General features: G+C 41.3%; 1 protein-coding gene across 1 annotated transcript in view; it reads left to right on the forward strand.

Annotated features, from left to right (window-relative positions):
• Positions 1-15,414, forward strand: part of BANK1 (B cell scaffold protein with ankyrin repeats 1) — a 252,190-nt gene that overhangs the window by 223,556 nt on the left and 13,220 nt on the right. The window contains exons 12-13 of the mRNA XM_075285589.1: positions 2,622-2,864; positions 9,533-9,586. Of these exons, the coding sequence (XP_075141690.1) occupies positions 2,622-2,864; positions 9,533-9,586 (297 nt within the window). The remainder of the gene's footprint in view (positions 1-2,621; positions 2,865-9,532; positions 9,587-15,414) is intronic.

The raw sequence follows: 15,414 nt of genomic DNA on the forward strand, positions 1-15,414 counted from the left end.
TCTTTACACCACATGTTTTTGTCTGAACCACCAGATGCTTAAAGTCGTCCAGTGGTTGGCAGTTGGTAAACTGAATAATGTGGATATATTGTAGACAAAGCTAAAAGAACATAGATCCCTGACTCTACCCTTTTAACCTCTTGGAGTTAGAAGATCATCTATAACCAGTGAGGAGCAGAACTCCAATACCCCCTAATATGAAACAAAGTACATTCTGTTGATCATTTGGGACTCCATGAATAAAATAAAAAGGCAAAGGTCTATGTCTCATTTTCAAATACTTTTCTAAAGCTTTTTCAAACATTGATATTTTTCCATATCTGGTTTCCGCTTACTGAATATAACCGAGGTAATTATATTTTGCATTGATTATCTGGGGTTGTCAAAATGTATAAAATCAGATGTGGAAACTATTCCAGGCAATTTTCTGCTCTACAGTCTTCTACAATTTAATAAAGTGTAGATAGGTTTGATCTAGCGGTAACCACCATAACTAAAAGCACACTTATTAAAGAGGTTTTCACCTTTTCTGACCTTAAAGTGACATTGATAGACTTGCTCTCCTCTTCATGGTATTTCAAAAGTTTTTAAGTGTTCTATTGGCGTCTCTAAGCACAGGTTTTTGAGAGTAACCTTTTCATCTCTCCATTTGAATTTACTGTATTGTAAAATCCCTTTAACCAGCTGCCAACCGCCCATTGCCTATATACATCCAGGCAGTCAGCACTTATAAAACGCTGTGTATACAGCAGTGAGAGCCCCCATGACCCATCTTCCATTCTGGCCAAGTGGTCATGTAATTCTCTAAGTCTGGGGACTGTAGGAGCTGCTGGGGTCTTCATATTTAGAAACTACATTCCTCCAGTAACTGTGGATAAGGTTAATGTACTAGCACCAATTACAGGAGAAACTCAGAAAAAAAAACACTCAATGGAGTGAACAAAGTGTAAAAAAAGAGGAAAAAATAATAAGCAAAATAAGGCACTACCATGCCAATGTCACAGCTTCTAGCCGTGATCCTGGTGATACCAAACTGTGCTAGCTGCATATCACTCCATCACAAAGAGGGAAAACTTTTTTAAATTTTATCATATTAAAGCACTTAATGCTCTAGCAAACAAAAAAAAAATTGAAAAATGTAAAAAAAAAAACCACTCAAGTTCCTTTTTTTATTTATACTTTCCCGAGATATTTAAAAAGAAAAAAAAAATACAAAATTAAAGCAGATACAAAAATAAAGCTCTATATATCACACACAAAAAAAGATTATCTGAATAACCTCAACGAAAAAAAATCTTATGGCTATCAAAAACATATACAAAAAAAATCTAGAAAATGTCTCTGGCCATAAACCGGTGGTTATGAAGTGGTTAAAGGAATGTGAAACATAGAAAAGATAAAAATAAATAAACAAATTAATAAACAACTAAACACATATCTCAGTTTCCTCCTTCCTTCCTTTCTTATTCTCCATTCGATTGTTTATCATTTTGTCTCATAGTACATTAAAAACTCTGAAATATATAAAGATATCTTCTCTGTGTAACAGGTGGTAACCCCTGCCCCCTTTGTCCATCACACTCTTGTTTTACCCGTAAGACAGCTAGCTGAAACAGGAGTCTCCCTCCTCTGCCTTGTCATGAATGAGGCCCAGTTCACATCTGCGTTCAGTATTCTGTTTGGGGAGTCAATGTGGGGACCCCCAAATGGAATACCGAACGCATTGACAAGCGGTGAGGAATGAAAGCACATGGACCCCATAGACTAGAATGACTATTTACTGGTGGCACATGCGTATTGACCTATTTGTGATGATCACTTGTCCCACAAAATGAGTTCCATGGGTGGTGATCTGTTACTACGACAGCTGGGAGCCTATTGAAGGCACCAAGAACCTGTCTTCAGTACAGTTCTGTTACAGTTAGGTATCTCTGCATCTGAAAGTGCCCGGAAACAACCACGCAAAAATATTTTCCCATACGGTAAATGCTGTAGCTGGAAAAGAAATCAAAATCCGAGACTCTGGTTTTTTTGCCATCTTTCCTCCAAAAAAAAATGTGAATGAAAATGAGGAAAAAACATCAGATATTCCCAAAATGGTATAAATAAAAAGTATATCGTATGCAGCCCTGTATACAGAAATATATAAAAATGTTACAGGTGTCAGAATATGGAGAGTTCATGAAATGTTTTTCATAGTTTTGCATTTTTATTTAGGTGTTTAAACTTAGCATAATCTATATAGGAATTGTGCCATAAAATTGCAGGAAATGCAGTAACAGTTACGCTAGAGCTGCCCATATGTATCTGACTTTTTCATCCCAAGATAAAATCCACAATATACATATGAAATGCGTCCTGATTTTTACCATGGATTTCAGAGCACTTTATGGAGTAACTTCTGTATCTTCTGTGTGAGCACTGACCTAATAGGGTAAAACATGACTTTACATTGATAGTCAAGGATGAGTATTCATTCATGCAGTACCATTCTTATACGGGGCAACATAATGTATAACATATGTATAGTCACCTACATTCAAAACAACCTGGTATGTACATGCACATAAAAAAATAGCAGTAATGAAAGTATGTAAAATAAATGTTACTTTTTACTTTAGCTGAAGGAAAAGATGAAAGATTCGATACAGAGTTGTTTTGGGACGAGCGTGGAAGCAATGAAGAAGACCCATATAGTTTCATTTATAATGAAGATGATGAATTGTACATTGAGTTACCCTATGAAACTGCAGAGGAAGAAAACCCACGAGGAAAAAAATCATTTATTGTTCACAGAGCTCCAGCCCCTGCACCTCGCCCACAAGCTACAGATCCAGATATTGAAGATTCCTATATCTCAAGAGGTAACATCTAAATATTTAACATATTGAACAGATTTTATTTTCCCTTGTCCATAATATATAAAATTACCATTTTTTTAGACTTCAATCTTAGTATTTATTTAAAGCGTATATTTTTATATGTATATGCTGTATTAGAAATGAAACCATATATAGCATTTTTAAAAAATTCTGTATGTTCCTATACCCTTTATACAGTATAATGAGTATTAAATAACCCTACACGTTGTAGTTCCATTCTGCAACTTAGCCCATATTCAGAAAGAAGAAAGCTGTATCTCTTGTACCAGCTATAGGTACTGTAGCCACCCTATAAGTTATCCCTAAAAAGAACCTTGAAGCTTGACAAGAACATAAGCCAAACCCTATATCTATAGGTTTCTGGTCAGGAACTCTTTCCTGAATCATTACTTAAATGGGTCTTGCTATTATAAACACTTACCCCTGTTTCACATTGAGTTTGGTATTTCGTTCGGGAAGTCCGCTTGGGGACCCCTGAATAACAACCTGCATTAAAAAGTGGTTACCTAAGAAACAACATGGATCCCATAGACTATAATGGGGTCCATGTGGTTTTTGCACGAGAGAAAAGTGTTGCTTTCATTACTTTTCTCTCTGCATATTTCGTGTGGAAATCACATATATAGTCTTTGGGGTCCGTGTAGTTTCTTAGGTAACCACTTTTTAATGTGTAGAAGTTTCTGTTCGGGAGGTCCCCAAGAAGACTTCCCGAATGAAAAACCAAATGCAGATGTGAACCTGGCCTTAGCCCCTGACCACATGACAGGGATGTGTCTGATCACTGGTGATCTGATTGCCGGCTCCCCAAGTGATCAGGAGGATGGGAGACTGAAAGTTTCCATAAAGTCTCCTTGTGAATGGAGCACCAGTGCATTTGTGTGACCTGCACGCCTTTCTCTTCTATGGAAATGTCGGAAGTCAGGGATCCGCGCTCCAGAGGTCAAGAGGTCAAGAGGTCAAAAAAATAGCCAAAAATTTATTTGGTCAAAGAAAAGTAGTTTAATGAAGAAAAAGAACAGCAAGCACAACGCGTTTCGGATTATCCAGAATCCTTTTTCAAGTGCACAATTCACTGATGCACGTCGGGCGGGATGTGTTTCTCTTCTATGGGATTGAGGGTGCTGCCAGAGATTACAGCCCCAGCTTGTTTGTGTACTACAACCACTATGTTGTTGCTTTTACATTATTTTCAGTATTGGTAATAGTTTGATACTATTATTGGCATAAGTATTAGTACATTTTGTCATGTTCAGGTATAATGTCGTCCCTTTGGTTTTTCACAGTACTATGATTTTCAAAGGCGACCAAAGTACAAATGATGGACCACTGGAGAAATGGCAGTGAATGTGAAAAATTCAGTCATAGGGATTTCATAGCAATGTAGCTTTTTCATCTTGTTACGAGATAAAACCTTTCAAGCATTCTCCTGTGGACACATAGGTTGATACATAAAATCTCAGTAGCTAATTAAAGAGTACAGTTCAGGAGCAGAACACTAAGCTGTCTCACCAGCATCTGTCTTACACTCCAGGGAGCTTGTAAAAAAGAGACAAAGATAGAATTTTCACAGTATCAAAAATCCCTGATTTCACAGCATCAAAATTCTCTGTTTTCGAATATAAAGAAAGAATCTAGCAGCTGTCAAAAGTGGAAATCAAGTGTTATATTTGACAGTTTTCAACTCCAAGACCAGTTAGTGTGTTTATGCAGGAACACAAGAATTTCTCCTGCAAGTATGAAAAGACCATAGAAAAAATATATCTGTCCAACTTTGAAAGTTGTGTTCCCTTTAACTAGGACTACTATATACAGGTCTGAACTAGCATGGATACCTCCTTCATTCAGAAAAGCGGTATAATAAGTAAAGTAAGAGATATGCTATACTATACTGTAGTTCAGGGGTAGGCAACCTTTTTTGTTCGGCGTGCCGATTTAAATTAAAAAATCAAAGATGAGGTCCTCGGAGTGCCGGGCAATAATTGTAAAGCTGACGACACCTACACTAAAGTCATATAGCACAAACCACAACATAGAGGTGCTGTCATACTGCGCTCCCAGCCACATGCGCTTACCACTATTTGCCTGGATACACATGTTCTTTTCCTTTAGAAGCAATGTAAGTACATGCGTAACCCACAATTAGTGGTAATGTATGTGACTGGGAGCAGAGTAAGGTCATACCTGTGGCAGTGGACACTAGCTGTCGGACACCGACGGTAGTGTGAATGCTCCCTAAGTGAAACGCAGATTAATTTCAGTCACTTTTAGTTCCTGGCGGTGCAGTAACAGCAAAACCCCAGCCAGGAATTAATCGGTGTAACTGGATTTGGCTATAATTGCATCTAGTTACAGTGTCACCACCCAATAGAATCACACTAAGGCCGAGGCCCCACATTACAAAAATGCAGCTTTTTTATTGCAGATTTAGCTGCGTTTTTTTTTCTGTCAAAGCCAAGAATGGCTAGAAAAGGAACGGGAAAAATATAGGAAGCTTCTTATACGTCTCCCTCCTGCTCAATCTACTCCTGGCTTCGGCTAAAAAAAAAACCAGCAAAATCTGCAATGAAAAAAAGCTGTTTCTGCAACGTGGGGCTTTAGCCTAAGGCTGAGGCACAGGGAACACAGCTTTTTTTGTTACATATTTTGCTGTGTTTTTCTGAGCCTAAGCCAGGAGTGGATTGAGCAGAAGGGAAACGTATAAGAAGCTCCCTATATATTTCCCATTCCTTCTGTAGCCATTTCTAGCTTTGGTTGAAATAAATCACAGCAAAATCTGCAACAAAAATGCTGCGTTTCTGCAATGTGGGGCCTCAGCCTTACACCTCCTGCATACAAGTGGCACGGATGTGGATTTCACTGACCTATATGTTAAAATGAATTGACAGGGCTGCAAATGCAGACAGATATAGGGGATGTATAGGACAGATATAGGGGATGTATAGGACAGATATAGGGTATGTATAGGACAGATATAGGGGACGTATAGGACTGATATACGGTATGTATAGGACAGATATAGTGGATGTATAGGACAGATATAGGGGACGTATAGGACAGATATAGGACCTGCTCAATAGTTTTCAGCTCTTCAATTTGGCCCAGATACACAGCCACAAAAAGAATGTCTGTATATATGGGTCCATTGAAATATATAGGTCTGTACTTATATCCACAGTTATAGATAAAGAGTCTGGTCATGTATATTACAGGTTACAACTCGATGTGCCTCATATTAATAGCAGTTAACCCCATCATGTCCCTCACATTAACCCCCTGTGTGCTTTACATAAGGGACACTGATATGTGAGACATATGGAGGTAATAAGTGAACATCTTCATTATATAGGTCCCTTATTAGTACCCCCATATGTCTCACACCTCAGTAACCCTTATGTGAGCCACACAGGGGTTAATGTGAGGGACATGATGGGGTTAACTGCTATTAATGTGAGACACATGGAGTTACTAAAACTAAAGTAATAACCCCAAATGCCTGACATTAATAAGAATAGTCAGTAACACACGTACCTGGTGTTGTGTTCACTTTCACTTTGCTTCCTCTCCTCCTCTCCTATTCAGGGCTGCAGACAGCAGGAGCTCCTCCTCACGTGTAGCAGCAGGTCCAAGGAGCCCTTATCCTGTGCAGTGAGAGGCTCATCTCTGATTGGTGACAGGGAGAGAAGGGGGCGTGTCCTACACAGCAGCTTTATAGCAGAGCACTGAAGGGACGCTCTTTCTCAATTTAGTGCATGAAGGTTGCGGGCTGGCTGGCGTGCCAGCAAAATATGCCTCGCGTGCCAATCTTGGCACGTGTGCCAGGGGTTGCCGACCCCTGCTGTAGGTCATGAAAACCAAATATTATCTACCCGTGTTTTACAAGAGATCCAGTTCAGGTATGCTGTGTTTTCAGACATAGTGTCCATATCAGGTACTGCAGCTTCCTATTCAAGTTATATCAGTTCTCTGTGGTTAAAAATTAGCTTGAAGTCAGGAGGAGAAGATTATAAAATAAATACAAGTTCGTAGCACCTATTAATAGGTGCTGCTCCACTGATTCCAGCACAGTTGGAATTTTCTCTCTATCCTCCACCATTCCTGAGCAGCAAGTGCAATTAGTTTTGGTGACTAATGGCTGTATAAGCTCTGTAGTGTCAGGCAGGGGACATGATTCAGAGCTCCAATCAGAGGTAGTCAGTGTCAGAGCTCAGAGTCACACTTCTTACCTACTCCTGCCTGATACCGCCCACCTGACAGTTCAGAGACTAAATAGAATATTAGGCACCAAAACTAACAGCATTGATTACTCAGGAATGGTGAAGGCTAGAGAAAAAATTTCACCACATTCAGTAGAGCAGCGATTATTATCTAATGTCAAGAGCTAGACTACCTAGAGGTGGTGAAAGGTCCTCTTTAAGGAAACCTCTGAAGTGTTTTTTTCTATCATAAATTGGCTCCAGGACCAAATAATTTCCATTCAATTGTTTTTTGTTTCACAGTTTCTATTACTAAGGGCTTAGTATTAACCAGTGAAAGTGCTAACACTAACGCCCCAAATATTGTCAATTGCTACCATGGGTGCCAGGAAGAGCCAGGTATCATCCAATACCTGGCCATCTACAGAGACGACCAGGCACTGGGGTGATCAAAAGCTGGTATTAACCTGGAAAAGGGCAAAAACTGTTATAAGTTATAACTGCTGCTTCTTGTTATATCTGGATGATTCTGGAAAATTTGGGGAGGACCAAATTATCTATTTATTTATTTACTTAAAAATGATGTGGAGTCACCCAAATTTGTGGCATCATTAACAAAATAAAAATCTGTATAAATAATGAAGTCATAAAATAAAAGTCAATTAGTGTAGTTTAGTGTAGACCAGGGATTCTCAATTACTTTTAGCAGAGAACCTCTGACCAGAGGCCATCATCAGATGAAGGTCTAAGTGGAACAGTAGCTGATCATTTCCAATATTTACCATATTTTTCAGGCAAAGAGATGTATGTGACTATTAGACATACCCCAGGTATAGACAATAAGGATTAGGAAAAAATATTTTATATTAATTCAACCTTCCCTGATGGTCAAATGGTTTAAGAGGGGTTGCCTGTTGAATATCTCTGGTGTAGACTGTAGATTATGACTGTTATGACTGTACTATTTGCAGCATAACCAGATATTTAAATTCTGTTTTTAGTTACTTTAGTGAAACAACATTTTCCAAAGGTGTCCACAATTTTGGCCTTTACTGTATGTATACTTGGTTAATAAGATCTTCCTATATTTTTTTCCCCATATTCATGACTAAGTTTTAAATTTGATTTAAATTTATCTGTGAACACTACACAATAAACAGTTGTCTCCTGTCCTTGGGGTGGGAGTAACTTGTTGATTGATGGGCGTCTAGCCACTGGGACCCCCACCAATGACAATTTGAATGAAATGGCAGGTCAAAAATGCACATTGTAATTCCATTCATTTCAATTGGAACCGCAAGGGGTTAGTGAAGTAAAGTGCTCAGCTATTTCTCATGGTTTCCATCGAAACAAATGGAGGGTGCACATTTCTAACCTGCATCTTCATTCAACCTGGGGTGCAAAACACCATAGCATTGAGAGTAACTTATGGTCACAGAAATACCCCTTGAGGCTGAAGCCCCATGGAAACGCCGCAGCAAAATGCTGCATTTTACAGTATTTGCAAAGTGGATGGGATTCTAGCTAGTCCCATCCACACATTGCAGAAAAGAATCTGCAGTGGAAAAGCTATGCGTTTTTGAGAATCATAGTGTGTGAATTATACCTGCGGACACATAGTTTATTTCACTATGCATTACTACCATGTTTTTTATTTCAAACAATTTTTTTGCTGTGCTTTTCTACATGAGGCCTTAGCCTTAAGTATATTTTTTGCAAGTATGAGTAATCCACACAAGCTAAGGGGAAATTTAAAAATTTCATGCAGATGTTACCCTTAGTTGGATTCAAACCCAATATGGGAAAAATATGCAACTCTGTTTTCCAGGATGTAATTAGGAATACAGTGCCTCTGTTTGCTGTCTCTTAGGAAAGCCCCCTTAACATCATGCATGACTTTTTTTTTTAATAAGGCTAATGACATAATGCGGGGATTATTGCCAAACTTGTATTTCTATTCCAAAAGGAACAGATTTCCAGCTATGGACAGCGCTGTTTCGATCTGTTGGATCTCTTCAGCACAGCGTAGGGATACTAGTTTGGCTGGGTGAGAGACTACAGACCAGGATCAGGGGATAATAACACGCCTTAGGGAGTGTGCACCTTAATAGGCGTAAGTGGACTTACAAGCCATTTTCGCTCCACTGGGGGATTATGGGAAAAATGTGCAAATCTGGAAAATATGCATCCTGGAAAACAGATTTGCATATTTTTCCAATAATCCCCCAGTGGAGTGAAAATGGCTTGTAAGTCTCCATACACCTATAAAGGTGCAGACTCCCTACGGAGTGTTATTATCCCTTGATTCAAACCCAATAGTGATACACAAGTTAGTCACCTTTAGGTGGTACTAGAGAGCCAGTTTTCACCCACCTCCATTTGAGATTAAACATTTGCTTAAAATGCTTAAAATTTTGCGCAAAAACAATAACTTTAAGATGTAATGTTCTTCTGCAGTATTTCGACAGAAAGAGGAAGGAAAAAAAATATATAGCACTGGTCTTTATCAAGGTAAGATTCATTTTCATTCTTTTACACATCATTTTAATGAACATGCTTTTTAGATGCCATCAACATGCTGTGAAGACTGATTCTATCAGGAAACCAGCCCATCTATTACAAACAGCTCAGTAAGCAACATTTGTAACAACAAGAAATAATTCTTGTTATGTTAAATAGATAAGAATAATCAGATTCAAGCTTCTGATCAATATATGTCTGCAAACCGTAAAATCAATGTCACATCTAAGTCCCTGGTGTAAATGACCATTAGTAAAGGGTTACAGGCAACTGTCACTTCGACAACTAGTTCTATGTTATTTTGTGTCAAGTTTCTGTTCAGTTACTAGTGAAAATTGCAATTTGATAATAATCTGCAAATCAGCAGTTAAAAAGAGTTTGTACATGTCCCTTAGCAGTTTTTGGTGACATCTAGTCTTCCCACGAGAACCTAGCCATTATTCATTTAAATCCAGAGATATAACATTGCAAATCCAATAACTAGTCAGTGGCAAAAGATCTCACTTAACATTTAATATGTTCAGGTCTGCTACGTGTCAAAGGATCTCATAGATATAAAATGGTAAATTCTAAAATTCAGATTGTTGGCATCATCAAACTAGGTGTCATCTTATTGTACATCCTGCTTCCACATAGAATATTACTCAAGGATGGAAGAAATTGTAGTTAGACTCAAATATGAGATAAGGTTAAAACTAAGTAAGCAGTTTAAGTAATTATTAGGGTTAGTAGAAAAAAATGTTTACAGATGTAATATAATATAATATAATATAATATAATATAATGTAATGTAATGTAATGTAATATATTTATGTCCTAAATATTTCCTTATCTGTTAAAAGATGATTATGACACCTCACACACCACTGACTATAATTTGGTCTGGCATTTTACTGGACAAAATAGCACAGCATACCGTAGTACATTATTTAAGTTTTTATCTGTGATGGAGAATCCTAATGGAGCCTTCAATGTAGATGTGAATAGAGCCTGACAGTGATGGGAAGTGTCTCTGCATTTGCTGTACAGCTATCAAACACTGAGCAACATTTCCTATAAAAATATGTATAACATCCATATGTAGTCAAGTTCGAAAAATGTAATGTCCATATGCAAAATTTTGGTTTTGACGATACCTTTATTGGCTAAAAATAAAAATTACATTTGCAAGCTTTCAAAGCAGAGTATCCTTCTTTGGGCATTTCCAAATGAATGACTGAGAACACAAGATTAGCAAGATTCTATACATAGACAATTAGTTTATGACTAGAGATGAGCGAACAGTGAAATATTCGATATTCGATATTTGTTTCGAATAGCCCCTCAATATTCGACTATTCGAACGAATATCGAACCCCTTTATAGTCTATGGTGAAAAAACGTTCGTTTCAGGAGAAACCACTTTTCGACTCAAGAGGGTCACCAAGTCCACTATGACACCTCAGCAAATGATGACACCTTTGGAATGCAACTGGGACAGCAGGAGAAGCATGCCTGGGGGCATCTAACAAGCCCAAGTCACAGTTTTACCCCACCATCACAGCCTATCAACTGGACACTTTCCACACTCAAAAAAAAATCTATGAAAGTGGGAAAATACCTGGAAACCTTCTTTCCTCCCCAATTGTATGGACAGAAATCCAAATTTTACGCTAAAGAAACATTACCAAGCACCCCTTTAAATCATGTTGCCCATGACAACCACAGATGGGATAGGCAATGGGAAATTCAACAATACCCACCCTGACGGCCCCTTCACATGTAGTAAACGCGCCGCGCATTGTGGCACGTTTACGGCGCATGTACGCCGCGTTTTTTTACGGTGCGCGATTACGCCGCGTTAACGCGCACCGTAAAAAAACGCGGCGTACACGCGCTGTAAACGCGCCACAATGTGCGGCGCGTTTACTCCGTGTGAAGGGGCCCTTAACTGTCACTGTGTATGTGTGTGTGTGTGTGATGTGGTAAGACCTTCAAAAATTCACTTTTCTGGCCCTTAATGTGAGCCCTTCCAAATTAAGTTAGAGGCCCTTAAGCTGAGCTACCAGCAGAGATTGAGGCCCTTGAGGTGACTTCAGCCTTTTACCAGCAGAGTTTTAGGCCCTTTAACTTAGTTCATCCTTGCACCAGCAGAGTTTTTTGCCCTTTGGGTGAGTTGAGCCTTGCACTAGCAGAATGTTAGCCCCTTTAAAATTGTTAGCCCCTAAAATGGTGGTTCCAAAACCATCACTCTCATTGTGTGGGATTGATGCAGTGGATTGGAGTGAGGACCCAGACATTGACCTTGATTTTGATTGGGAAATTGATAACATTTTGGCATCGAGTCCTGGGGGTAACTTTTATTTAGAGGACCGCAAAGGTGGAAAATTGGCTGCAACCACTACTAGCGGTAATGGTCCTCTAATATCGGACTCTACATTAACTCTACAGGGTTCTGATCAGGTGTTAATAGTCCAAACAACACGCTCCAGTTCTTTAGATGTAGATCAGAAACCACTTTCCCTTCCGACACCAGATTTAACCAAGCTTCATCATCTTCATCCTGCTGAGATGGAGCCACTAAAGGAAACCTTGCTTTCCAGGGCATGTTCTGGAGCTGTGACTGAGCCAAATCTAAACACAGAGTCCTTTGGAACTGAACAAAATTCACCAGCAGTGTTTTTGGCCCTTGGGGTGAGTTGAGCCTTGCACCAGCATGTGTCCTGTAACAACAGGTGGGCCCTAAGTTCTGCGCTTTGCACAAAGTTCCACTTGACCACCGACGCGTGGACAAGTGCATGCGGCAAGGGACGCTACATCTCAATCACAGCACACTGGCTGAATGTAGTTGAGGCTGGGACTGGGTCACAAACTGTGGCGGTCTGCCTTGTCTCCCCGCCCAATATTCCTGGCAGGAGTGCTGAAACACCACCCTGCTCCTCCTCCTCCGCCGCCGTTAAATCGACCCCAGCTACGAGCTGTAAACGCTGCAACATCAGCTTGGGGGACAGACAGCACACTTCCTCCGAGGTGAGGGATGCCATCCTGGATGAGATGGCAATGTGGTTTTCGCTGCTGCACCTGGGCCCAGGCATTTTTTCATGTGTGATAATGGCCGGAACCTGGTAGCGGCTCTGGAGCATTCCAGCCTCCAACATGGTCCATGCCTGGCCCACGTTTTCAACTTATCGGTGCAACGGTCTTTAAAAACGTACCACAATGTTCTCGAACTACTGGTGAAAGTGTGGCGCTTGTGCGCCCACTTTGGCAAGTCTACAGTAGCTGCTGCTTGCCTCAATACACTCCAGCAATTCCTACATCTGCCTGAAGCACCGACTGTTGTGCGAGGTCACCACACGCTGAAACCCTAGATACCATATGTTGAGCAGGGTGTGTGAGCAGCAGAAACCTTTGATGGAGTCCCATCTACAAAACCCAAGGGTTCATCAAATTCATCTCCCGCAGTTTCTGCACCATGAGTGTCCATGGATGGCAGACTTATGTGAAATCCTATCCCATCCTTTCCACTGCACACTTTACAAACTGACTAGAACCTCTATGAAAGTGGATAAATAATTTGAAACCTTCTTTCCTCTACATTAATATGGACAGAAACCTAACTTTAAACTGAAAGAAACATTAGGATGCACTCATCACAATTCCTGATTTGACAGCTGTGTTAAGCAGGGTGCAGGGTACAACGCAGACCAGGCCCGAGCACCAGGATCAGGTGTTACAATGGCTAGCGGATAATACTTCCAGCTGCTTTTCCACCAGCCAGTCAGCCACTACCTGCAGTCGTGTTCATACCCAAGAGTCTGCCCCTCCTTCCTCCCAACATGCCCAATTTTCCCAACAGACTCATCCCACCCATGCCCTTTGTGTGTCCTGATGCCCAAATACTGAAGCATCCGCCATTTCCTGCCAAATTTGTGGTTGTGAACCCGCAACCAGCGTTTCTGGGCCTCAGTGATGATGACGAGACACAGTTGCCATCAGGGCAAGCTGTGGTTATGTGTAGTTTGCAGTAAGAGGAGAGTGAGCAATTGGAAGAGGAGTGGACGACGAGGCCACCAACCTGACATGGACAGGGGTGATGTCTAGCGGGGAAAGCAGTGTATATGTGGAGGCAAGCTAAGCAGGAAATAAGGTGGCTAGAGGCAGAGGCATGGACAGGGGTGATGTCTAGGGGGAAAGTAGTGTAGATGTGGAAGCAAGCACAGCAGCAAAAAAGGTGGCTAGAGGCCGAGGCATGTCCAGAGGCACAGTACAGCTGCTTCACAGAAGTCATGCCTGAGGCAGCAAGGCCCAAGATGTTACCTGTTCTAGCCACCCGAGAGAAACTCCCTCATCGAGGCAATGTTCCTTGATGTTGTGGAGATTTTTCAGTGTATACACGGAGGATAAATTTAGTGCGGTTTGCACACTTTGCAAGTCTAAACTGAGTAGGGGCTCTGAAAAGAGCAACCTTACCACCTCTGGCATACGCCGTCATTTGGAAGGTAAGCCCTGGGCTCAGTGGGAGAGAGCAAACACAGGACAATCGTCGGCCGGCGTTGCCAGCACTGACTCTTCTACAGTTTCCAGTGCTGGAGATGCAGTCCAGACCACCAGCCTGGACACCTCAATATCTGCCTCTGACACTTTGTGGAGCTCACCCTCCTCTGCCCCTTTTCCTGCCTCTGCTCCTCTCGACTGCACCATCATGCGCCTCTTCCCAGCAACTCCCCATCTCCCAGGCCTTTCATCGCCGACAGAAGTACAGTGCAACCCCCCACATGCCCAAGCCTTCAACGGCCTCATATCAAAACTGCTGACCCTGGAGATGTTGGCGTTCCTGCTAGTGGAGTCTCATGCCTTCCGTGATCTGATGACAGCTGCGGCACCTTGCTATGATGCCCCTAGCCGTCACTATCTCTGTTGGTGTAAGGTCCATTTGACCACCGACGTATGAACAAGCGCCTGCGGTCAGGGACACTGCTTCTCTGTAATGACAGGCCAGGTGAATATAGTTGAGGATGGGCCTGGGGTGCAAACTAGGGTGGCCTATCTCCTCTCCCAGCCCAAAATTCCTGGCAGGGCCTCTCTGAAAGCCTACTCCTCCGCTGCAACCTCAACCACACCTGCGACGTGTAAATGCTTCAACACTGGGGTTCCCCCGAGGTTAGGGATGCCATCCTTGATGCAACGGCAATGTGGTTACCTGGGCCCAGGCATGTTGGCGTATGTAATAATGGCCGGAACCTCGTAGCAGATCTGGAGCTTGTCAGACTCAAACATAGTCCACACATGACCCACGTTTTCAACTTGTTGGTGCAAAGGTTCTTTGAAACCTACACCATTGTGAAATTGCGGCCATTTTCGTAAGTGAAAAGTAGCCTCTGCAAGGTTGAAAACATTCAGAGCACACTCCTGTCATCTTCGCACCGTTGGCTGACAGAGGAAGACGAGGGGGATTAAGTGGTATTTCATGTCACTGTCCCACACGAGGCTTGAGGGGAAGTTCAGTGCATCCCATTGCTTCTGCACGGATGGTGTGAAGCGGAGTGGAAAATGGAGAAAATGGAGAGTGACCCTTACATTTGGGGCCAGCGAAGTCATGCCAAGTAACACTGTGGCACACATGGCTGACTTCATGTTGGGTTGCTTTTCAAGAGACAAAGGCATAGTTCACATCATGGAGAGAAAAACAAACAACAAACAAACAAGCAAACAAACATAGTTCACATCATGGAGAGCAAACAATACTGGATTTTTTAAATCCTCGACCCCCGGAATAAGAAAAAAATCTTGTCTTTCATTCTGGTAGGGTAGAGGAAAAATCGCATAAATGATTGCCA

Source organism: Leptodactylus fuscus, chromosome 1, assembly GCF_031893055.1.
Source record: "Leptodactylus fuscus isolate aLepFus1 chromosome 1, aLepFus1.hap2, whole genome shotgun sequence".
NCBI lineage: Eukaryota > Metazoa > Chordata > Amphibia > Anura > Leptodactylidae > Leptodactylus > Leptodactylus fuscus.